This window comes from Rhinatrema bivittatum, chromosome 7 (genome assembly GCF_901001135.1).
Source record: "Rhinatrema bivittatum chromosome 7, aRhiBiv1.1, whole genome shotgun sequence".
Taxonomy (NCBI): domain Eukaryota; kingdom Metazoa; phylum Chordata; class Amphibia; order Gymnophiona; family Rhinatrematidae; genus Rhinatrema; species Rhinatrema bivittatum.
This window is the reverse complement of record NC_042621.1, coordinates 95,976,561-96,001,859: the sequence shown is the minus strand read 5'-3', so window position 1 is coordinate 96,001,859 and position 25,299 is coordinate 95,976,561. Positions and strand designations below refer to the sequence as shown.

At 44.6% G+C, this 25,299-nt stretch overlaps 1 protein-coding gene across 4 annotated transcripts in view; it reads right to left on the bottom strand.

Moving 5' to 3' along the window:
* Positions 1–24,039, bottom strand: part of E2F4 (E2F transcription factor 4) — an 85,854-nt gene extending 61,815 nt beyond the window's left edge. The window contains exons 1-4 of one of the 4 annotated variants that reach the window (XR_003857739.1): positions 23,647–24,035; positions 20,124–20,233; positions 19,883–20,044; positions 13,447–13,490 (exon numbers count right to left, since the gene is read on the bottom strand). Coding sequence is in view for 3 of the 4 variants with exons in the window: in XM_029608749.1 (XP_029464609.1) it covers positions 13,447–13,490; positions 19,883–20,044; positions 20,124–20,233; positions 23,647–23,775 (445 nt within the window). In the remaining variant the exon portion in view is untranslated. Of the gene's footprint in view, positions 1–13,446; positions 13,491–19,882; positions 20,045–20,123; positions 20,234–23,646 lie in introns of all 4 variants that reach the window. The other 3 variants (XM_029608749.1, XM_029608748.1, XM_029608747.1) reach the window with 3 other exon arrangements.
* Between the last annotated feature and the right edge of the window lie 1,260 nt (positions 24,040–25,299).

Below are 25,299 nucleotides of genomic sequence, written 5' to 3'. Positions count from 1 at the left end.
ACTCACATCCACGCATAACCCCATGCTGTTCCAGTGTTTCCCGAAGTTCACCCTTATCCCACGCACCTTGTTCCAGAGACTCCTTCTCAGCCAGCATCAGAGACTCTTTCCTGCCAGCACCCACCACCAGAGACTCCTCTCAGCCAGCACCAGAGACTCCTCTCAGCCAGTACCCAACACCAGAGACTCCTATCGTCTTGCACCCAGATCCAGAGACTCTAACCAGCCTTACCAGAGATTCTGCTGTGGCTCCTACTCTCCCTGTCCTGAGTCACCCCTGCAGGTGGTGTTCACCACACCTGGCTATCGCCCAACCATAACACATGCGTGAATGCACTATGTTAAAAAGAGCCATCTTTGGCACCCAACTGTGAAACATGCAAATGAGCTCGAGATGTGAAATTTTACAATGCAGCCCAGTTTACTATGTTTACCACATTTTTAGCTTTTGACACATATTTGTTTAAACATGTAGTCATAAATTAGTCAAAGTCAGTGCAAAACTTTAGTTACCTTGCATTGGTTAGTGGTGGCTGAGCCTAGGGATATGAATCATTTTTATAACGAATATCGTACGATATTTCTCAATTCGTTATATATCTGTTAAAAAGCGAAACGAACATTTTTTCCTCCGAATTTTCATGAAAATCATTTCTCGGTTTAGTGCACGCTAACTCCCGTTAGTGCGCGCTAACAAAAAAAACAGTTTATTTTTGTTATTGTTTGTTACTTTTTGTTATTTTTTGTTAGCGTGCACTAAGCTGAAAAGCGAATTTTCACTACAAAAAAAAAAAAAAAAATGCCGATCCAAGGGCCAACAAGATTTTCCCGAGACCACACGAACCCGAAAGCGCAAACGATCGGGCACCTGATTCACATCCCTAGCTGAGCCACTGCCAGTTCAGTAAAATTGACAACCCCATCGCCTAGGAGCCATTCCACACAAGGTACCAGCCACAAGTTTCCAAGCTTTTAAACAAAAAAACAAGAAAACACAAGAGACTACATACAAGAATTGCCTTAACTGCAGATTTCACAAAAATTCAGTGTCTTTTTTTCTGTCTTGCACACGCTTTTGAATGCCCCATCAACACATGACAAAGTGGCTTGTGAATAAATGTTCTGACTGCCTGATGACGTTGTTATGGATGCATCGGGAGTAGCAATAATGTGCTCTTCTGGAACCCAACAGGTGTCTCTAAGGGGCGGCCAGTAAAATGAGCTGGCAGGACCTTGGGGTGCAAGAAACTGACCAAGACGTTCCTCAGTTGAGACTTCGCATATATGGCCAATCCACCAGGATTTATCACAGATGCAAGCTAAATACTGACCAGGTTGGAAGCTGCATACTTGAAGGGTAGGAAAATATTCACGTTCCTGTTCTAGAACACTTGCAATGAATGAGGTGATGGCATTCGAAATTTTGCTAATGCACATTTTAGTTGCATAAATGGGTTTGAATTGATGATTTTTCTTTGTGCCAGCAACTGTATGACCTTTGCTAAAACTCTCAATCTGAACAGGTCTGATTGCTTCAATGTCCTCCTTTGGCACAAGGAAAAATTTGATACCAGGGACACAAAGAGCACAATGGTGTCACAGGCCAGGGCATGTTCCCAAAATCTCTGCCACAACACACTGCTAGAATGACATGACCATAGCTCCTTGTGAAGGTGATACTTTTGCATATTCAGGCTTGCATGCAGTAAATAACAGCACAATAAAGCGTCCATTTTGACGGGTTATATATAAAAGTATGTCGAAGCAAGATGCATCTTAAGCTACAAGCAGGGTAAGCACAATAAGCTTCATCGCACCTTAGAATTTCACATCTCTAGCTTATTTATATGTTAGAAAGAAGCATCTTTGGCCTTAATTCTGACCAAAGCAAAATCAGGACCAAAACGAAACAGGGTGACTTTTGTAGAAAAAAAAATGCTTTCAAATGACATAAAAAAGAAAAGAATTAAAAACCACACAGTAGAGATATCTGCACTGAGAACTTGCAAAAATTTGCAAAAAAGAGTGACATTGTGTTTTATGTAATTCTATCTTTGCTTCCAGGTGCCTGGAAAGTCTCTTAGTGCAAATCTTATACATATACCATGGGCTATGAGTACAGGTCCAGTCAGGGCCTGAATCAAAGTATAGGTCAGGAGCAATGAGGAGTCAAAGTAGGCCTTATATTTCTTTTGTAACATTTTTCAGATACTTTGCTGGCCCATAAGAAAGGAGGCAAGCTTGCATTATGTTCCACCAGGGATTGTACTAATCCATTCTTAAAAACAAAATCACTGTACTTATAGATTGACATGATTTAACTGAGAAGAATCAACAGTTTTAGTAAGAAGTTGTCTTACCAATTTTTTTAGAATTTTTTGAAGGTGTAAATACACATATAGATAAAAGGTGAGCCAGCTGATATAGTATATTTGGATTTTCAGAAGCCATTTGACAAAATCACCCATAAGAGACTCCTCAGGAAACGATAAAGTCATGGGATAAAAGGCAGTGTTTTATTGTGGACTGGTAATTGGTTAAAAGGTCAGAAACAGAGGGTAGGACTAAATGGTCAGTTTTCCAAATGGATGAAGGTCGTTAGTGGAGTACCACAGAATCAATACTGGGACCTGTGCTGTTTAACATATTCATAAATGATCTGGCAAAGGGAATGATGACGAGCGAGGTGATCAAATATGCACGAGACAAAATTATTCAAAGTTGTTAAAACAGCAGTAGATTGTGAGACTAGGAAACTGAATGGCAGATGAAATTTAATGTGGAAAAGTGCAAAGTGATGCACATGGGGAAAAATAATCCCAACTACAATACTAATATGCTGGGTTCTGTATTGGGAGTCACTATCCTTGCGGACAATATGTTGAAATCTTCTATCAGTGTTTAGCGACAGTCAAAAAGTATGTTAAGAATGATCCAAAAAGGAATGGAAAATAACAGAAATTATATTGACTCTATATCAAGCCATGATGCGACCACACCTTGAGTATTATTTGCAGTTCTGATCGTCCCCCTCTCAAGACATGGCAGAACTATAAAATGTGCAGAGTATGGTGACAAAAATGATAAAGGGAATGGAATCTCTCTCCCTGATGAGGCTATGCAAGCTAGGGCTCTTCAGCTTGGAAAAGAGATGGTGAGGGGATATGATAGAAGTTTATGAAATCATGAGTGGGGTGGAATGGGTAAATAAAAGCAAGTTTGCTTACTGTAAATGGTATTTTCCAAACATAGCAGGATGATCTGTGGGTGACGCACTCTGATGGCACTGGACAGAATTGTCTCTCCACACTATTAAAGCTTTTAGCTCTACCAGGCTTGCCTGGGACTTCCCGTGCAGGCATAGTCATTGCAGCTCCTTTAACGGCTATTAATCAAGTTTACTTAGGGAATAGCCACTGCTATTACTTGCATCAGTAGCATGGGATCTTCTTAGTGTTTGGATAATTGCCAGGTTCTTGTGGCCTGGTTTGGCCTCTGTTGGAAACAGGATGCTGGGCTTGATGGACCCTTGGTCTGACCCAGCATGGCAATTTCTTATGTTCTTCCAAAAGCAGTAGATGGTATTAAGAATCTGCTATCCAAGGAGGAGGGCGGGCATCTCATGGCTAATTAATCCTGCTATCTATGGAAAACACTGTTTATGGTGTTTTTTTCCGTCAATAAGCAGGGCTGACTTAGCCTTTATCTGTGGGGAGTATAAAGCTCATGCAGTGCAGTGTTGTAATATAGCAACCTGGACGCCACCATGGAGAGTAGACTACTTGGACATAGCATAGCATGCCCCACTGCACTGTTCATAGAAGCCAAGGTATCCAGCTAGTAACAGGAAGCGAATATATATATATAGATAACCAGGTGGCCACTTTACAGATATCCTCAATTGGAATTTCTTTCAGGTAAGTGATGGAAGAATCAGTAGCATGAACCCGATAAGCCCCGACTGGACCCATAAGTTCTAGTCAACTTGTGAGTAATAGCATTAAATACATGTGGATAACTACTACTAGATGGCCTAAAAGCTTAAGCAGGTGGCAAGCTGTGGTTCAGGGCATTTTCAGAAGTAAGTTGGTAATCCTGCGGCAACTCTATCTGGGGGATGGAACACATTTGCCTGTATAGTGTCTATGACTTCCCCAAGAATTGCAAGCATTGGGTGGGATCCAGGACAGACTTCTCAATTGATGAGGACACCCAATGATTAGAGGAGGAAAATCGTGGTTTAGGTGCATCTGCAGAGGATGTCCTACAATGGCACCACCAACAACCAGTCATCCAGGTTGGGAAATAAGTCAGAATCTCTTGATGTATGAGGTGCGTGGCAACCACTGCCAGGCATTTCATGAAGATCCACTAGGCAGATGAGAGCCCAAATGGCAGCACTGTGTACTGGTAATGGCAGTCAGCCACCCTGAAGCAGAGAAACTGCCAGCAAGACAGGTATATGGGTATGTGAGTATAAGGTCCTTGAGGGGCAGGGAGCACATCCCCCATTTTCTTTGGTATTAGTAATAGAAGACCTGGTTGTAAAAATGGTTCGGTTCTTCCTGAATCGCATCCTGGTGTAAGACTTAATGGACCTCGTGGGTCAGAAGCTCCACCTGGGAGGGGTTGGTGGGCAGACTGCAATGTATGCCATCAATCACAGCAGAACAAAACTGAATCAGTAGCTGTGTTCTACTATGTTCAATACCCATTGATCATTGGTGATTTGCCTCTAGGTGGAAAAGAAGAACTGGATTCTCCCCTCCACTCAAGAAGTCAATTCTGGGCAGGGGAACATCAAAAACTGGATGCCAGTTTAGCGGGTTGCGTTGACAGCGCTCCCTTGAGCATGCATGTGAAGAAGGCCCTTGGGGTTGTTGTCTGGTAGGTGGGAGGGGTGGTAGCCGGTAGTGTGGATATGGCCAGTAGGGCTTCCTGGGATAGTATGGTCTCTTGAATGAGAAGTACAGTCATCTAGCAGTAGCCTGTGTGTCTGCTGTCATCGATAAGGACTACACTGCCACATTTTGCTCTTTGATTTGGGATATCATTTCTCTGAGTTTTTCTCCCAGGCATGGAAGGTCTGACAACTTTTCATACACATCCTTCCAGATGCCACTGAACTGGAGCCAAGCCATGCAGTGAGCACCTATCAAGGCTGCAGATGTGTTGGCAGTAGTGTCAAATGCCTCGTAAACAGACCACATCAAGTGGCGGACGGCCTCCTCCAGGTCAAGCAAGGAAGTGGGTGATATTTGTGCCTCAGTTTCTACTCAAATTAACAGTTTGAGGTTCTGGACACACTCATAGATGTACTGCACCATATAACACTGGTGTTGTGAAATTCGGGCTGTGAGCATGGACACCTGGAAGACCATTTTCCCAAATTTGTACAGGAGCCTGTTGTCTTTTCCTGGAGAAGTATTTGAATACAGAAGTGTCTCTTTTGCTTTCTTCATCATAGATTCTACCATCAACAGAGTTGTGGGGCAACTGTATGACTCCATATCCAGGAGCCTTCCACATGTGAAATTTTAAGTCCAGTTTCTGGGCCACTCTCCCATGCATAGTGAATACTAGACCAAGAAGATCATGGTGAGGGCTGAAGACTGAATATCGCAGGGTGGGCTAAGGCAAGAGGTGATCGTTCATTTGATATAGACAGCATCGCCCAGATGATGATGATGATGATGGTAGTAGCAGCACAGCTGGCATTACTCTTAGTGGCAAAATTTGAAGATTTGGGTAGGCCGGTGGAAAGACTGGTTGTTCCGGTTCTGGCAAAAAAAAAAAGGCAAAGAAGCCACAAACTATATTGGTTATTTTTTCCATTGCCTATTGAGATTTTTGTGCTAGTGTCAGTGGCAGGGCATCTTCTTGACACTACAACAGACTCTCATTCCATTACTGGTGGAGAATTGGCGACTCATTCCATTACTGGATTGCCCAACACTGTGTGTTGGGCAATCCACGCTTGCTTCAAGTGCACCAACACAGCATGCATCTTGCGATCTGGTGCAGCCTGTGTCGATGTCTTCAGCGGCCCAATGTTTTGTATTGATTGCTTTGGAGTCCTCGATGCATCTTTATGGGAGGTCATTTCTCTCGATGCTGCACTGGGGCTGATTACACAAAGTGCGTTGAGCAGTCTTGGTACTTGGCCTTGGTAGGCACTCAATAGATTCCATTGAACGAAGCTATCTAGGGCTGAATACACCTTGGGCCATCCAGTCTAGGTCGTCATGGTGCAAAGAAGCGGTATCTGAGGATTTGCTTCAGCCGCTTTTGGAAGAAGGTGAAGAATGGTGGCTTCTAGAAGCTGATCTGATTTTGCTTCTTGCTCTCATGTTAGTTATTTTAGCAGCTCTGGATCTCTGTGACCTCTGGAATGTCCAACCACACACAGGACAGTTCAACCGGTCAAGATCCGGTCCCAACATAAGTCATGCCCATCTGTTATGGATAACATCTGCAACAAAAATAATGTGTGGCAAATAATATACTGGTCAATGGATAGATAATATCTGACCACAAGTGCAGAATTTGTAGCCGCTAATTATTTTCCTAAATGCTATGCTCTAGAATGTTCAAGGTGCTCTTCACACTTTTCTTTTACTTTCTTTTTTCCTTCAAGTCAGAAGACTGAATAGCATTGAAAAGTGAAATTACTTCTTACTTAATTTCCTTTCCTCTAAGGAAAGCAGGCCAAGCCACACCAGTGGCTTATGTACTCGAAGTAAACTGATTTGCTGACACCATTGACATATAATCCTGCCCCAACATCAGCCCACCAGTATATCTCTAGAAAAGCCAAACTGTGGACAAACTGATTATACTTGAACCATGACTTAACAGCCAACGACTCGTTTCTTCCAGCCAACTCAGAAGTAATGACATCAGTAAAAACTATCTTAGAGGTTGGTTCCTCACTTACCACACCTTCAAACGACTCACAACAAAGAACACTTTGCATCATCCTTGAATAAGAGATAAACTGAAACCAAAATAAAGTAGGCAGCCCAGGACAGGTTGTAGATTTGCCTGCCTTACCTATAGAAAAGGAAATTATCAGATAAGAAGTAATTTCACCTTCCTCTGCACTCAGGCAGGCCAATCCATACCGCTGGGATGAACCAAAGCTACTCCCAAAATGGGTGGGAGGCTGCCTTCGCACCCATCAACATCGCCCACGCGAAAGTCGCAACCTCTTTAGCCTCAACATCCAAGTGATAATGCTTGGAACAAAGTATGCAACAATGACCATGCTGCTGCCTGGAAATAACCGAATCTCTGTCCACAAGATCGCCTGTGCTCTAGTGGAACACACTTTGACTTGCCTGGACAATGGAACATCTGCATCAACATAGGCATCTATGAGGACATCTTTAACCCAACGGGTTACTGTCACCCGCAATACCGGGTCTCCCTATCTACCTCCACAATGGAGAACAATTGAATGTTCTCCATTGAATGTTCTTATCTTCGTATTCTCTCAGACTTAATGTTTTAATGTAACGCTCACCCGCGACTGTTCTGTTGTACTGTAAACCGGTGTGATCTGTATATCATACAGGAATGTCGGTATATAAGAATTCAAAATAAAGAAAGAAAGAAAGAAAGAAAGAAAGAACAAACAGCTAATCATTCTTCCTCAAAGAGCGAGAACCTTCAAGTACTGCAACAAAGGCCACATCACAATCAAAAATCCCATTCATCTCTCTCCCTGTCCAGTGTGGGCAGGGAAACAGACTGATTCAAATGGAACTCCAATACCACCTTCAGCAAGAAGGAAGGTACAGTCCTGATCTGCACTGCCCCCCGGAGTTATTAGTAGAAACGGCTTTCGGTAAGAAAGCCTGCAACTCGTAAATATGCCTTGTAGAACAGACAGTCACCAGGAAAACTATTTTAAAAAATAAGCAGCCATAAAGAGAGATCACGCAGCAGCTGATAAGTAGGGTCCATCAAAAATCTCAGTACCAGAAAAAAGTTCCAAAGAGGCACCGGTAAACGCAAGGAAGGCCATAGATGCTTAATTTCCTTCAAGAACCTAGACCCATCTGGATGGGAGGACAAGGGCCTGCCATTAATCTGCCCTCCATAGCTTGCAAGTCACCACCTGCACCACCAGGGTGTTTAGGGCCAAGCCCTTAATCTCGCCTGCAAAAATTCCAAAACTACGGAGATCTCTACGCAGAAGATGTGAACCTCTCCCCCCATTCAGTTCTCGAAAACTCACCAAACAGAAGCCAGAGATATAGAAAACTTTCTAGCACGAAGCAATGTGGATATTATTGCCAGAGAATAACCACTCCTCAGCAGACGAGCTCTCTCAAGAGCCAAACCGTAAGGCAAAACTGACCCAGATTTTCATGTACAATCATTCCTGACCGGCAGTCTCATAGAACTGCCCACTAGGAATCATCAGAGGTCAGTATGCCACGGTGTCCAGAGCCAATCTAGAGCCACCAGAAGCACGGACTGGATATGACTCACAATCTTCTGAATTACCCTGGAACATCAGCCAGGGAGGGAAAACATAACACCTCGTTCCATGGCTGCTGGAATGACATTGATTCCGAATACTTTCAGATCCTTTCTACAACAGTAGAACTGTGGCACCTTTGCATTGCTGTAGCTTGCCAATAAATCCAGATAGGGCTACCTCCATTGAGAAGCCATATGCTGAAAGGCATTGTCTGCCAGCTCCCATTCTCCTGGGTCTACGGCCTGCCTGCTGAGAAAAATCAGCCCTTACACATTGTCCTTCCCGGCAACCTGAAAGGTGGATAACACCTAAAGATTTTGTTTTACTCATGCCATAAGAGAATCTCTCTTCACTGACACCTGATAATTTCTGGTTCTACCCAGATTTATGTAGGCAACTGTCACGGCATTGTCTGAAATTACTCTAACCGCTCGACCTGTCAACCTCTTGGCGAACTGCACAGGCTTCCAACTATCGATGACCCATCGTACCTTAACAATGAGCTCCCCCAGTCCCAGACACTCACAACTGTTATGAGCACCAACCAACCTGGTGCCTTCAAGGGCACTCCTTTCTTGAGGTGGTCCCGATGCAACCACCCCTGCAATTGCTCGCTCACAACCATCGGCAAGTGTAGCATCACTGTGTACTCCTGTGAATGCAGATTCCAGTTAGAGCACCGCACGATGAAGTGGTCACATATGCGCCCTTGCACAAGGCATTATCTTCAACATAGCTACCATCGACCCTAAGACCTATAGATAAGTCCATGCCGGTGGACAAATGGCCCTCCTCAAAGACTGAACTTGAGTCACCAACCTCTGAATGCATTTCTCTGGCAGGAACACTGTGCCCTACTCCATATCGAATCACAGTCAGAGGTATTCCAGGGTCTGTGTCTGCTTTTAGCTAAGCTCACCACCAGCCTAGCTCCTAAAGGGGATAGATCACTTTGCAAGATGCCAATTGGTTCAACTCAATCAGTCATCCTTGCCCAGAAACACTGCTACTACCACCATGACCTTAGGGACGGTTTTGTGCGCTGTAATCAAACCAAACGGAAGGGCTTGAAATTGATAATGGTGTCTTAGGATAGTAAAACAAAGAAAACTACTGATGCTCCTGTCAAATGGGATTATGTAAATAGGCTTCCATCAGATCAAGAGATGTGAGTAACTTCCTTTTCTATACTACGATGATTACAGAGCATAAGGTTTCCATTCTGAAGTGAGTCATGCGCAAATGCCGGTTGATTCCCTTCAGATCCAGGATTGATCAGAAGAAACCCTCTTCCTTCTTGAGAATGACAAAATAATTAGAATATCCCCTGTATTGTCCTGCAATCTGGAAACCAGAATCATGGTCCTGAGATTTAGCAGCCTTCTCAAAGTAGCCACCATTGCCACGCTCATTAGCAAATTGCATGGAGAGACCATAAAGGCATCCAGAGGAATTCGGAGAAATTCTAGAGCATAGTTGCTTAGTACATCCAGGATCCACTGGTCAGATGTGATATAGGCCCACCTGAGATAAAAGTGGGATAGATGCCCACCTATTTTCGGAATCAGTGAGTCCCCGCACCTTCATGGCAAAGATCAAAATGCTCCGGTCCTGGAATCTACATCTTTATGTGGCTTCCTAGGCCGAAAGGATCAAGATCTTACGAAGGGCTCAGAAGTCATATCCTCATTCTCCAGTTCACTCCCGAACAAGAGAGAACCCGACCAGTTCCGCAGCCTCAGCAGGTGACTTGCGCTATCTCGGAACCTACGCCTCTAGCAGCCATATGCACCAAGTCAGAGCCCGCATCAGTTAAAAATGTGGCTCCTGGTTCCATCACCGGCCCACTATCGGTTCCTGCTCTTTGAGTCTCCTGAGAAGCACAATCCACTCGTGCCACCAAGCAGCAGCAAAACGCTATTTGCAAATTCACTGCCAATGCTTCAAAAGCTTGCTTAAGAATGGCCTCAATCCTTCTATCCTCAGCATCCTTTAGTGCTGTTCCCCTTTTGACTGGTATAGTGGCTAGCTTGGTGGCAGCACAGATCAAGGCATCAACCTTCAAGAATCACAACTGCTCTCTTGCCTTCAGATCTAAGAGAATATCCACCTTTAAACCTTGTTGCCAGAGTTAGCCTCAAGGTCAATTAACTTTTGCACTGTTTCCAGGAGGGGAAAGAAACAGGACACCTTGCATTAGGTAACCAAACTGGGATCTTTCTTTAGTAATCCCTTAGCATCTCCCCTGCCTACTCAGAATGCTTTCAGGGTCTGAGTCAACAGACCTGGCAACTCGTCCATACAAGAGAAGCGGATTAGAATCCTATGTGGTTACAGGTCAGGCGGAACTTACTCCTCTTCCAGAGATCAGGAATCCGAGTCACCACTGGAATCACTGATGGATCACGATCCTCATCCTACACTAGCTCACCAGGGACAGCCTCTCTCTACAGGGCTTGCCCAACTTGGACACCAAGTGGAAGACCCATGATGTGTTCCCTTCTTAGGGGGCTGCTTTGCTTCCGCTGGATGCCTTTCCAGAAAGACACCTGTAATCCCTGGAAAAACTCCCGCCAGGAGGAGGATGAATCCATACCAGAGCCCACAGGACTGAACCTGGCATACTATGAATCCTCCCCCAGGCAGGGAGTCTATCATATCACCTCCTGTACCCCTGCCACTGAGTCCTCAAACAGTAAGGGAAATGTCCTGATGGCCAAAACTTTGGGAGGTAAATCGCTTTGAATCTCCAGACAACACTAGCATAAGCAAAGTGGGAAAGATGGCCAGATTGCCCTTATATGGCAAGCCAAACCAAAAGAAAGGCGCTTAGACCTTTCAGCCCTCCCCAATGCCATTATCCATCACCAAAAGGTTTCTTTCCATATGGCCTCCTGCATGCACACCAATGGGCGTGCGGACATACCCGCTCAATTATGAGTTCAGATCTAGGCCATGGTCATGCACGCCTATTCCAAGGCATCGCTGCACTGTGCGTACTCGTGCATGGGAACAAAACACCGACCACGGCCTAAGTACGTTTCGCTGTGGCCCAGCCGCCCACCATGCAGCAACCAACAGAGCCTGCGATGCATGGCCTATTGCGAGTGCTGTTCCACCCACCAACTTATTCCGCCTCCATTCTCCACTAATTCCCTGGAGGTGTGAGGACCTATTACTCCCTCCTTTCTCTTTTTTTACCTGAAACTTAGCTCACCTCTGGCTGACAGCATGATCAGGTCAGCGGCTGTAGAGTGAGAGGGCACAAGTCTTCAACACCGAGCTCTCCCTTGTCCTCCAATGCTCTCGTTTTCTTGAAGCTTAAGCCTAGTCAGGCATTGAGGCTCAACCACTCATCTGAGGGAGAGACCAACCCAGTGTCAATCTCCACACGGGCAATCCCCGCCAGGGAGATGCATGTCCACCATCTGCTTTAGACAGAGAATACTAGTGGGCTATCAGGGCAGAACTATGTCAGTGACGTCAGTGAATCAGTTTACTCCGTCTCCCATCTGCTAGTAGGGGTGCATAACCCACTGGCTTGGATTAGCCTGCCTGAGTACAGAGGAAAATGATGTTGTAGGTTGCTGAAATAGCAAGGGTTGAATATTTTAAGACTACGGAGAAGGTATTCCTGAGAGAAACAGAAAAGCCATCTGTGCGAAACACGGACAAAAACAGACTAAAGAAATTCTGAGACAACGCCTGCACGAAGAACTCTTGCACATGCTCGATAAAGCTCAAAGCTCTACTAGCTTGGAGAGAGAGTTCAATTCAGTGCCGCCTGATGTCACCCGCAGATCTTGACTAATTCAGCCCTGCTTATTGAAAGAAAAAGGGACTATTATTTACCCTTTCAAATATTATTAAAATAAGGGGACACTCCATGAAACTAACAACCAGCAGATTCAAACGGATTATAGAAAGAACTTTTTCACTCAGCACACTATCACGCTGTAGAATCTGTTATCAGAGTATGTGATCAAAGTGACTAGCATAAAGGAGTTTTAAAGAGTTTTGGACAAGCTCCCAGAGGAAAAGTCCATAACACACTATTCGCCAGGTAGACTAAAGAAAGCTATTGCTATGCCTGGGAGCAAGTAATAGGAATTAGATCTTCTTTATGGGGTCTGCCATGTACTTGTGACCTGGACTGGTTACTGTTAAAAAAAAACAAAAAACCCACCACGAGTATGCTAGGCTTGATGGAGCTTGGTCTGAGCCAGCATGCCAATTTATATGTCCTTAAGTTATGTTTGTTTGAAAACGTCCTCCCCAACACGTCATATAGCGATATCTTTAAGAGTCTAACTATACGGTCTTGCCCAGTAAATTTCTATTCTTCTAAAAACTTGCCTAATTTACTTTTCAGGTTTTGTGTTGTAGCCAATGACTGTCTGCACTAGCAAAATGTTTTCTGTCACCCCATCCCCGTTGAATACCACCAACATGCATCCAGCTTTGGGCCACTCACTTCTAGTTGGTTATTAACTAATATGCTCAGGTCATTTTCCTGATTAGGGTTAGCAAGTAGTTTCACAATATAGGCTAGTGTATTTGTGTTCATATTAAATCTCATCTGCCTCATTCTGTGCCCACTTAGCTAAAATATCTGTATCCTTTTGTAAAATCAGTGAATCCTGCATGGTATTTATAATGTGACAGTCTGATTTCATCTTTAAACAGTGACATCTATGGGAACCCATTTATTACCCTCTTCCAAAAGAAATAGGTGCCAGTAATTATGTCCTACTGGTGCCATCCTGTGACAGGAATTGCTGTCTGGCTATACCAGCTATGCTGGAGTTCCTGAGAGTGAAGCACAGTATAAAACCTAACAGATCATGACTTTTTCCATTAACACTTGGCTTCCTGAAGAGCTGGACTACCTGCACTCTTTCTGCAAGTTGACCAAATAGAATAGCTTTATTCCCTTTCAACCCTCCCATGCTTACCTTTGAAGCATCTGCAGATGTCCTCATGTGTTACATATGCTAACGTTTCTGAGGTTAAGAAGAATGTCTCTGGCACATACTATGCCATCACCATGCCTATCCTAGCCTTCTAGAAACAGTACAGCTCAGCCAGCTTCTCCCAGCAACTCCGGATTTAAACGCACAGGTCTTGATTACATCTATGATCTGCTATCTACGCAACATAGTCAAAGAGTAACAATGTACATAACCAACACAATATAGCTACATCCAATACTGCATCACTCTTACAGCTAAAACCACTTTCTCAATTAATGCTCTATTAACCTCACAGGTGTTCCCAGTACAAGTCAATACTGTATCATTCCCATTGCCATACCATTACTGTATCCGACAATGCATACTGTTTGGTATATACAATTTCAGATAACACTATATCATCAGTCAATGCTATATCATTTCTGCAATCAAGATCTTTGCAACTGCCAATACTGAATCACTCTCAGTACTACCATTCATGTGGTGTCACTGCCAGTTGTTGCGCCTAACACTACATTACTCCTCCTACAGAAGGTAAAATTAGTTCTTACCTGTTTATTTCATTTCCTTGAGTTCTGCTAGACCAATCCTTACAAGTGGGATTTCCCTGCTTATCACCTGCTGGAGACAGAGGTCACACCTTTTCCTGTGATATCATTCTCAGATATAAAAGGTGTGGCTCTAGGCAGTTGTCAGTAACTTTTTGTCAGAGCAAGAGGACACCTTCCTAGCCTGGAACCTCAGGCAATGTTTATACAAAAAAGGGAATTTTGAGACTACCGAAGAAACTCAAGGCCTACCCCAGGGAGGGTTAGAGAGGCAGGAGTAGTAGAACTGACATTTATTTATTTATGAATGAACATTTGATATTCCACCTTTTATTAAAGTAGGTCTCAAGGTGAAGTCCTCACCAGCAGCCCCTGTATTCTCAGGAGAGCCTTGGGCTGGTCTAGGAGCACTCAAGGAAAGGAAATTAATAGGTAAGTACTAATTTCACCTTCCTTTTCTTCCTGCTAAACCAGTCCTTACATGTCAGAGAGTTACCCAACCTATGACTAGGCCGGGAGGAAGGACCCCAGATCCAAAGGCCACTTTCACCTTGGCTTTAATGTAAGGAAGACAAAGGGCCATCTTACAAATTTCATCTGGACACCAAAAATGCCTCTGCTCAAGATAACGCTGATGTACTTGTGGTATGCACATGGAGCACCACAAGTACTTGCCTACCATCGAGCACGCAGGCTGAAGTGACTATTCCTTAGTCTACCTGGCTAGCATGGCTTTAGAGACAGTTTCTCCTTTCCGAGAACCCCCATACAGTATGAACAGCTTATCCATTTTAATGGCAGGGGTTCATCACTTTGAGATACCTTAAGAGAATGCAGCGTATGTCCAGAAGATGCAGCCTTTTATCCTATCCCTTATACTCGCTGCCTCTGAAGGCTGGGAGAGATACCACCTGATTTAAGTGGAAGGATGACATCACCTTGCCAGAAAGGATGGGATTGACCAAAAAGTGAGAGTCTAGTGAAAACACCAACTATGGGTTTCTACATGAAAAAGCTTGAAGTTTCAAAATTTGCCTAGTGGAGCAAATCTGTTGCACGTTAAGGAAAGATCTTTAAGGGATGCCTGTTTAATTTGTTCAAAAGGAGCCCCCACCAGAGCTCTGAGGACCAGGTTGAGATCCCACTGAGGCACCAATGGTCTAAAGGGAGGCCGAATATGCTTTACCCCCCTTAGAAAGAAAACTACATCTAAGTGAACGGCTACCTATGGCTCCTTGATCAGGCCCCTATAGCATGATAAAAGTTGCTACCTGTACTTTCAGGGAGTTGAGAGCTAGGCCTTTATCTAGTCCTCTTTCCAGAAAGTCCAAGATACAAGAGATGTCTGCTTTCCATGAGGAGGTTCTATGCTCGAGGAAGAATTAATCGAAAAGACGTCAAACCTAAAATGTAGGCCAATGAGGTAAAATTCTTATACACCTTTAGCATGGTTATGATAACTAATAGGGAGTAGCCCTTCCTTCACAAGCATGCCCTTTCAAGGGCTAGACCACAAAACAGAATGGGGATGGGTCTTGCATTGGTAATGGGCCCTGCCACAGCAGTTCTTCCACAGCAGGGATTCTGGCCAGTAGCATTTTTAGATCCACATACCAAAGACTCCCTGGCCAACCCAGTGTTACTGGGATCACTGTTGATGGGTGATCTTCTAACCTCTTTATTATCTTGTCTATAAGATGTACAGGAAGGTGTACAGAAGATTGTCCCTTGGCCTTGGCCTGATTAAGTCATCTATTCCCCTGGACTCCATTTTCTTCCAGTGGATGAAAGACATACTACTGGCTTTGGCATTTGTTCAAGTTGCCATTAAGCCCATGAACGGGAGGCCTCATTGGTCCACTATCAATTGGAAGGCTTCCTGGCTGAGCTCCCATTTCCCTGGGTCTAGTCTGGTCCTGCTGAGGACGTCAGCTTAGATATTCTTGCTTCCCTGAGCCGGTGCAAGGGAAATAGATGCCCTAGGCGCCTTCTGCCTCGTGCCAACCCCCCCCCCCCCTTGTCATGCCGTCACCCCCAATAGGGGGTGCGAGCCATGTGGGGCCGCAAGCGGTGGAGTGCCACCCCCCAAGTCGCGCCCCAGGCCTAGCTCACCTAGTGGTTCTGCCAACCCTGTTTCTTCCTGCAATGTGAGATACTGAAAGAAGCAGCAGATGGAGCTGCACATGCCACCTTCCTTGTTCGCATATGCCACTGCTATGGCATTTGCCGAAAGAATTCTGACTGCCTTTCCTTTTATTAGCAAAATTGTTGAAGGGCTAATCTGATGGCCTTTGTCTCCAATTGTCCAGCAGCCCCGCACCACCGGTCCCTGACAACGGGCTCCCAACTCACCTAAGCTGGTGACCATGAAGGTGATAATCCAGTTGGGAAGCTCTAAGCATACGCCTTTCAACAAGTTCGAGGGCTCCTTCCATAATTCCAGGCTCCTTCTTACTGCCAACAGTACCTGGAGGCGGGATTCATAGTCCTGGGAGGCAGGGGACCACCGTGACAGGAGAGCCCACTGTAAAGAACGCATATGGGTTCTGGCCCACAGGACCAGGTCTAAGGTGGCTGCCATCAGCCCCAAGAGCTGGAGGTAATCCCTTATCTTGGGTGGCCCTCTAAGAGCAGATGGCTCTCACCTGGTTGATTAATTTGGTGACCCTTTTGTGAGATCAGGTAACCCAGTCCTTTGCTGTGTTGAACAGAACACGCAAAAAAACTCCAGAGACTAAGGAGAGTTTAGGTTGCTCTTTTCATTATTCACTATCCGGCCTAGTCATTCCAGGAGTTGAACCACAGAGGCTGATGCCTTTTGGTTCTAATGGTACAATTAGGCTTTCATGAGCCAAATGTTTAGATAAGAGTATCATTATGCCCTGCTTGTGTAGGGCTGCAGCTACCACCATCACCACCTTGGTAAAGGTCCTTGGGATGGTCAAAAGCCTGAAGGACAGAGCCTGGAATTGAAAATGCCTGCTTAGTACACAGGATCACCACCAACGGGGAGACTCCATTTGGTAGTGGAGTACATAAAGACACTTGTTGACCCCTTTTAGGTCTAGGACAGGCGGGAAGGATTAAATCTATGGGTCCACAAAATAAATTATGTATGTTCCTTGACCCTCTCCAGCAGGAACACAGGTACTATGACCTGTAAGTTCTGTAACTTTAGCAAGATAGTTTCTATGGCCTCCCTCCTGGCCTGAGAGGTACAGGTAAGACCATAAAAGCAATTGGGACAGGTATAGCCAGTTCTAGGAAGTATGCCCTCTATATAATCCCCAGGATCCACTGGTCTGTAGTTATTCGGGTCCATTCCACATAAAACTGGAGAAGATGTCCGCCCACTAGTATTATCACCGGAAGGACCCACTGACCATCAATGGGGAAGACGGCTACCACCTGCTGTTGCCAAGGGGTCACCTCTTACCTTAATGGCTTCTCAAAAAGAATGGGGGCTTGCCCCAGGTTGTCTGCGGAGGTAACTGTTTACTTGCTCCAGTTGTCCAAAATTTCCAGAGAAGTTGGTGCTTGAGGCCTCTTGCTCCGTAACAGGGCCTATCCTCAGGAGCCTTTGGGGCCTCTTCTAGGCCCTTAACTAGCTTCTCCAAACAGCAAATCATCCTTAAAGGTAAGCTTGCAAAGGCAAGTTTTAGAGGCGGAGTCTGCCATCCACTTACGCAGCCAGAGGAATCCCCTCCTGCCTCTGCCAATGCTACCGCCCAAGAGGACATCCTAATCAGATCATACATCACATCAGCTAAAAACACGATGCTGAATTCCAAGCATTTCCGCACTCTCTAAAGGTGCTGGATCCAGCTTATGACTGCTTGGGTCATGCATCTCCTGCAAACGGAGGCTTGTATCACCATCGTGTCTGTAGAAAAGTCCTGCTGGAAGGTAGCCTCAATCTTCCTATCTTGCAGGTCTTTTATGACTGTCTCTCCTTCCACTGGGATAATTGTTTTATGGGTTACAGTTAACACAGGTTTGTCCACCCTGGTGATTTTTAGAAAACACATTAACATAGTAACTTAGTGAATAAGGGCAGGTAAAGACACAAATGGTCCATCCAGTCTGTCCAGCAATTATTTATTTTTTTGTTAGGGTAGTAGCAACAGCCATTACTTGCAGACCACTCCAAGCCTTCTGTTAATGGTAGTAGCAACTGCCACTCAGTGCAGGTCGCTGTCTCTCCAATCATTTAGCAGGCCATCCCAAAGATTATTCTTGTCTTCTAGAGATAGAGGTAGAGGATATGGTCTGCTCATAATCCTTTAGCCTTAAAGACCCCGTTAGTACTCGCATTTCAGGGCCTCATGTAAAGGGAAGGTTTTTGGGGTCTCTGTATCCCTTGCAAGATAGAATCACCTTCCATCAAGTCCTCCGCCTTGGCACTCGAAATATTCAGGATGACAAAAACATTAGAAATGAGGGCTGAAAGTTCTTCCTTACAGAATAACTGAACTATTGTGGATTCTCAAAGGAGCAATCCCTTTATTCTTGGGAGTCTGGGAGAGTCTGATCAGATTCAATCACCTGACCAGGAGCCCTCCATTGATTCCGGAACAGCAGTCAGGGCCAGGGACCCCAAAGCCTTCAGGAGTTTTCTGGGTTGGTCAGGTCAGGGCAAGAGGAAGACTCTCCCTTGCCCCCTCTCCCCCCACCCCACCCACTTCTGCGAAGCACAGAAAGCTTGGTGCATAAGCACCATGAATTCAGGGGTGCTTGGTACATAAGCACCTCAGCGTGCTCCCAAAAATTCCCCTTCAGATTCCCACCCTGCTGCCTCTACAATGAAAGAGGCATTAATCTCTCATCTCCCAAAGGAAAAGGCAACGAGGCCACATGTGATCTCTTCCAGTGTTACCTGCGCCGGATCTGGCTCTGCTTCTACCTGCTCTCCTGGGTCTGGAAGGGGCCTGTCGCACACCCGATACAAAGAGCCTGCAACCCTGGGGATTTGCTTTGAGCCACAGGCTGTGGACCTGCAGCCTCAAATCATATTGCGCAGTGCCTAGCCAGAGTGGCACCAGTCGCAAGCACAATTTGGTCAGAGCTACTTGCTCCAGGTCGTAGATGTCACCACTGCCATTGACTGTCCCTTGATTTCCCCCCACTCTTTATTTATTTATTTATTTATTTTTAAATATTCACCATCCCTGGGGGAGGCTGAATGCACCGGGTCTTCCAATGGATTTGAGCTAATGCTGCACGAGGTTCTCTTTCTTTCCCCAACAAACTTTACACCTATTGGGAGGCATCTTCCTTTAAGATGCAAAGGGAAGGTGGGGATGGAAGAGTCTTGAGTGCCTCAAAGAGCCTTTACTACTCAGGCTAAACTCCTTCTGGTTCTATCTGGTCCTGAAGACTAGAGAACCCCTTTCCAGGGGTGATCAACCAGACCCCAAGGGATCAAGCAAGAGGGTGCCTTTAGGTTTTCTCCTGGGAAACAAGCTCTACTGGGCGAAGCAGCCCCAAAGGACAGTTGCCCCAGGAACAGATGAGCTCAGCCAGATGGAGGCCCAACCTTGGCTGTGGGAACTGTATGCTATCATTCCTCACTTGACTGCAACCAAAGAAAAGTGTCATTACTAGCAACTGCCTAGGGCCATACCTCCCTTACACCCAGGATGTTGTCACAGGAATGTCTCCAACAGTTGATCAGCGCAGAAATCCCACTTGTAAAGGACTGGTCTAGCAGGAAAAGGAAATGACATTACTCATGCTGCCGAAACTCCACCTTTGCCATATCAGCAAACCAGGAGGCAGTAATGTCACAAAAAAAGCCAGGGTATAAAGATACTGCAGGGAAAAAGAGACTGGGATAGCAATGACAGTGAACGGAAACACTGAAAGGATATCTGCTGTTCTGCACATCATCGGTGACATTTTTGATGCTCTGCTGGACACGGATTCTCTGCTGGTCAAGTTCCTGCTCTCGTCGCTCCAAGTCAGAAATCTCTGCCTTCAGATCAATGAGTTTATCTGCGATTTCCCGAGTGTTACAGCCGGGTCCCACACCCCTGATAAAGAGACACATAATTAGGTTACCAGAGCTAGGAGGCAGCGTCAGCCCAGAGCAGAATGGATGGAGTCACTCACTTCCACTGAATGCTGTTTTTGGATTTCTTCTCAATGAGTCCTATCCCTTCCAGCACATTTGTGATGTCATAGATCCGTCGCTTCTGCCTCACAGCAAGCGTGTCAGCTGCCTAAGGAGAGCAGGACTACATGTCAACAACCAAAGAGCACAAGAGGATAAACACCAAAGAAAGTTCATGCCACCCTGTGCGCAGGCAAATGCAGCACTAGAACTCCTGTACCCAATACCACCCTAAGTCCTAGAGTATTGAAGTCTGACTGTGAAACCAAGTTTCTCTGGGTTTTAAAAAGCAGTACATAAAGCAGAAAGAGGTAGATGTACTGCAGAATACAGGACAAGAGAGACACTAAAACGGAGCTTGTCACATGGATGGCTAAAAACTTGCTCCGCAAATGCGATCTCGGAGGATGACAATTCCACAAACAGTCTGCATAAATATGTGCCTCAATCTGGCTTTAGGAAAGGCTACAGAAAGGAATCCGTCCTGGCAGCCTTAACTAATAACATCCATCTGTGTGTTGACAACAATAGACACTTCCTCCTGGTCCTACTAGGCTTTTCTGCTGCATCTGACACCACTGAGTGTGCTCCTGCTACAATGCTTGGGAGGCAACAGAGTCAAGAGCTCAGTCCTCAAAACGGCTCAAATCATGCCTGAACCTCCACAGTCCTTTTATTTTATCATAAAACATATAAACTACATCAAAAGAAGATAGAACAAATAAAATATTCATAAAAATGTACAAATTACATGATAATAAAACAGACATTCTCACTCGAGTCAACTTATCATGCACACCTAGGGATCTCATCTGTGGAGAGCCCCTGGGGTTCAGTGTTTTTACATTTACATCCACTCAATTTTTCAACATCAAATGTCACCTATTTGCCATCATTCAGCTCTGCATCAGAATATAGATGGACCAAACCATGGCCGTCACTCATCTCAGCGATTGCCTCAGAACAGTAGCACCATGGCTTAAACAAACACAAGCTCTGGTGAAGTCAACAAGGCTATTTTCTATCTACTTTACTAACTTTTTCAGGAACTCCCTTACAACCTAAGGGTTTGATTTTAAAAAGCATTTACTCGAGCAAAACTGGTTTTTGCTCGAGTAAATACACTTTACTCAAGTAAGTGGGCTTTTCAAAATTGCTACAATATATGCCATTGAATTGTCCATAGGATTTACTCAAGTAAGTGCACTTTACTTGAGTAAATAGCTTTTGAAAATTGCTACGATAGTATGTCACATTTACATGCGTAACTCCTTTGAAAATGACCCCCTAAGGACATTGTATGCAGACTTGGGGTACATCTTGACAACCAACTTACAATGGAAACCCACATCTCAGCTGTGGTAAAGACCTCTTTTGCGCATCTGTGCCAGATCCATCAACTGCACAATTACTCTGAGAAACACAATCTAGCTACTGTCATACACTCATTGATCACCAACCACTTTGACTGCTGTAACTTCTTTTTCCAAGGCATCCACAATACATCATCAGAAGTCTCCAACTATTGCAGAAAACTTTTTGGCAGGGGCTAAATCCACTGGCCATGTATTGTCGATTTTGAATCAGCTACACTGGCTCCTGGCTGAGAACAGGATAAATTTAAAACACATTGCTTAGTCTTCAAATGTGTGAATCAAGTGGCTCCTAAATATCTTTACTGACTTCTGCTTTCCTACACTCCAAGAAGGGAGCTTCGATCCTCCCAGGAGTCCCTTTATCCTGCCATTCATTGGCTTCAGCTAGGCCAGCATGCATGAGACTTCACGTTTTCAACTGCTCTGCCCCTAAAACATGCAACAAGTTACTGCTAATGCAGAGGCAGCCAACTCTGGTTCTCAAGAGCCACAAACAAGTCTGGTTTCTGGGACATTCACAATGAATATGCATGAGACAAATCTGCATACAATGGTAGGTAGTGCTTGCAAATCATCTCATGCATATTTGTTGTGGATATCCTAAAAATCAGTACTGTTTGTGGCTCTTGAGACCCAGAGTTGGCCACCCCTGCTGAAACACCATGCACTAAAACTTATATTTCATTTCAGAAAAAAGTCTGAACTTGGTTGGTTAGGTACCTTCCACTAGAACCCACAGCAGAGACTCAGCCTTCTATCACCTACCTACCCAAACTCTTTCTGATCACAAAATTCACCCACTTCTGAATCATATCTACACAACTATTTCTTAAATAAGTCTCACACTGACACTGCTTAACATTTCTTAATACTTGCCCTCTCTTGCTAGATATACACACACACACCACTTTATATATCCAGTTAACCTAATCGTTAATTCTTCCCAATGCACACAGATTACACATCATTTAAACTAAAATTACACCTTACCTGTAATCTACCCATCTGTATATTGTACCTACATATACTTTATTATATGCTCAATGATACTTCTTAAATTTTATGTAATCTGCCTTGCCCCTACTTTTAGGAAAAGGCAGAATATCAAATGCTTATAAATATATAAACATAATATTAGCATGTCAGGTTCTGCACATCATCCTAAAGACAATGGTAATTCTATCTTTGGAGGAGAAGTCATTCTTGTTACATTAGGAAGGAGTGTATGAGTTACATAACAGTATGTATAAATTATCAGTTTTTAAGGTCCAAGCAGGCTACCCTTGGCATCCACTCATGTTGCTACTGAAGAAGAGCCAATAGCTTATTGGTACTGAAATATAAAAAATATAACACAAATAAACAGAAAGATTATTCCCACTATAAGGATCACTGCACTTTTTCCTGAATGTTTTCTCACTGACCAGCATAACAATTTATTTAAAAAATCACTGTGACAGAGGAAAGTATGCATAAATATAATGGTGAATATGAATATTGTTTCACTGTAATTCCCAGCATCTTATTCAAAACTCAATGATACCAGCAGATGTATACATATATATTTCATAACTGTCTTCTAAAGCACCATGACACCATATAAAAACAAATGTAATTAAAATGGTTACTGCAGCATACACAATCGAAGCCAAAAGTGCATTATATATACATACAAATGCCACATTTTTAGACTAGAGATACCCCTCCTGCAGTCAAGTAGTCTAACACGACAAGAAGACTACTTTCCCCAGTAGTTGTATAAGAGCGATTAAGGGAGGTTAGATGCTACCGCAGTTAAATGGTCACAAGCCAGTAAATATATACATAATCGGATGATTAGAAGCATGCATGGAAATGCCATTATTATTACCACCCTAAGGTTCACCGGTTAATACTGTCACCGACTAAGCGGGCCAGCTCGTCCTGACAGCATCACCACCACAGACCCCCGGCAATATTGTCACTGTGAGCATGGAGGCTGCGTACTACTGCTGCTGCTGCAGCGTGGATCCTGACACCGGATGGTGTTGTACACAAACGATCGGATCCCACGCGCAGCCCCCCCCGGTAATCCTGTCACCGGGCAGACGGGGTGCGCGCAAACGATCGCGGGTCCCAGAGGCGTGCATTTAAAGGCTCTTATTACCACTTTCAGGTCCAGCACGCCGTCCTTGGCCTCCTGCAGCAGGGACACGAACTTGGTGGTGAGGAGGCCCAGGCTCTTCTCGTGCCGGCTGGGGATCACCGGGAGCTGCTGCGCTGCCGAGTCGGCCATCGCGGGATCCGACCGAAGACGGGGGGGGGCCCTTTCCGGGGTCAGGGGGAACGGGGCCGGGCTCGGTTCCGCCGCGCTGGACTCTCCGGAGCAGCCGTTGGGGGGCCGCACAGCACGCCGGGACGGGTTTGAACAACGAGGAGCGTCTCGCAAGTCCGAGCCGAACAAAAGGAGGAAGGGAACACGCTCCAGGGACCGTCTCCAAACTACCAGTCTTTGCGGCTCAGCTCTTCTCTTGCCAAAGAATTGACTTTCATTCTGTACCTAAAGGGGAAAAACATCTTGATAAAAATAAACCCAGGATGTCAAACATTGTCTCAGGAGATTTAAAACAGATTTTGTTTTTCAGAGTGAAAAGCTACAGCGGTTTTTAGGGTTGACAATCATTTTTACAAGAAAGTTTTATTATGCAGTATCTGGTTACACGCAATAGTAACTGGACATAGCATAAGTACAGTTGGCAGGGCCCACGTTCTCTACTGGACATGGTTGGTGCAAGGTGGTGATTATGCTAATTTACCAACCTGCTTCTATGAAATATTAATCCAGAACAGGGCTTAAAATCAGCTATAGCTGGACCCAGGAAATAAGGAACAGACTAAGCCAGTCCTGGTTATACCCTATTGCATGCAGGGACTTGTAGTTCTGATTGTGAAGGAGAAGCCTAATAATAGAGCATGGATTGCTAAAGGCAAATTACCTCTCCCTCTGGCAAAAAATAAATGTGGTGACTAACCCTATTAGTAGAGCAGCAGATTATAAACCAGAGAAGCCAGGATTCAAATCCCACTGTCATTTCTTGGTTAAGTCACTTCACCCTCCATTGCCTCAGGTATAAGCTTAGATTTTAAACCTTCTTGGGATAGTGAAATACCTACAGTACTTGAATATAATCTGCTTTGAAGTGACTGGAAAGCAGAATATAAACGATTTATCTAAGAAATATGATCTACTTTAGATCATTCTCTGATACCACTGGGTAGAGGCACCCAAATCAGTGCATATGAACTTAGTTCCCTCAGGGGGAGCCAAAAGAGAAAGGACCAATTTAAATTAAAATTCAACATAAACTGGTAACCGTACCTATAAATCAAAAATGAAATACTGTGCACAGGGGAAAAAAACTCAAATGTTCAAATGTAAGTGAAATCTGGAAGGGCTGGAGGTGAGAAGAACACACGGCTGATGACGATATCTACTGAACCAGCAAACATTATGAGGTGGGAGTGCACCGTCACCCAGAACAAAACCCACTGTCCCAGGATGTCTCCCCATCTGGTTGTTGCCTCCAAATCTTGTAGATAAAATGCTTCATGTGGGGGGGGCATTTAATCCCAGGGCACACAAATTTATTTCTCTTCAGGGCTGCTTCATCTAGCAATGTACTCCTATGCTTAAATTCTTAATCCTGGGGAGCATTCTTTGTATGGGGAGAAGCTCTTGCTTATGGCTCGGACCATGAGCATCGGTATAGTAAAAGAAATAAATAAAATAAATAAATGGTGTCTTGCTTTCAATGTGTTT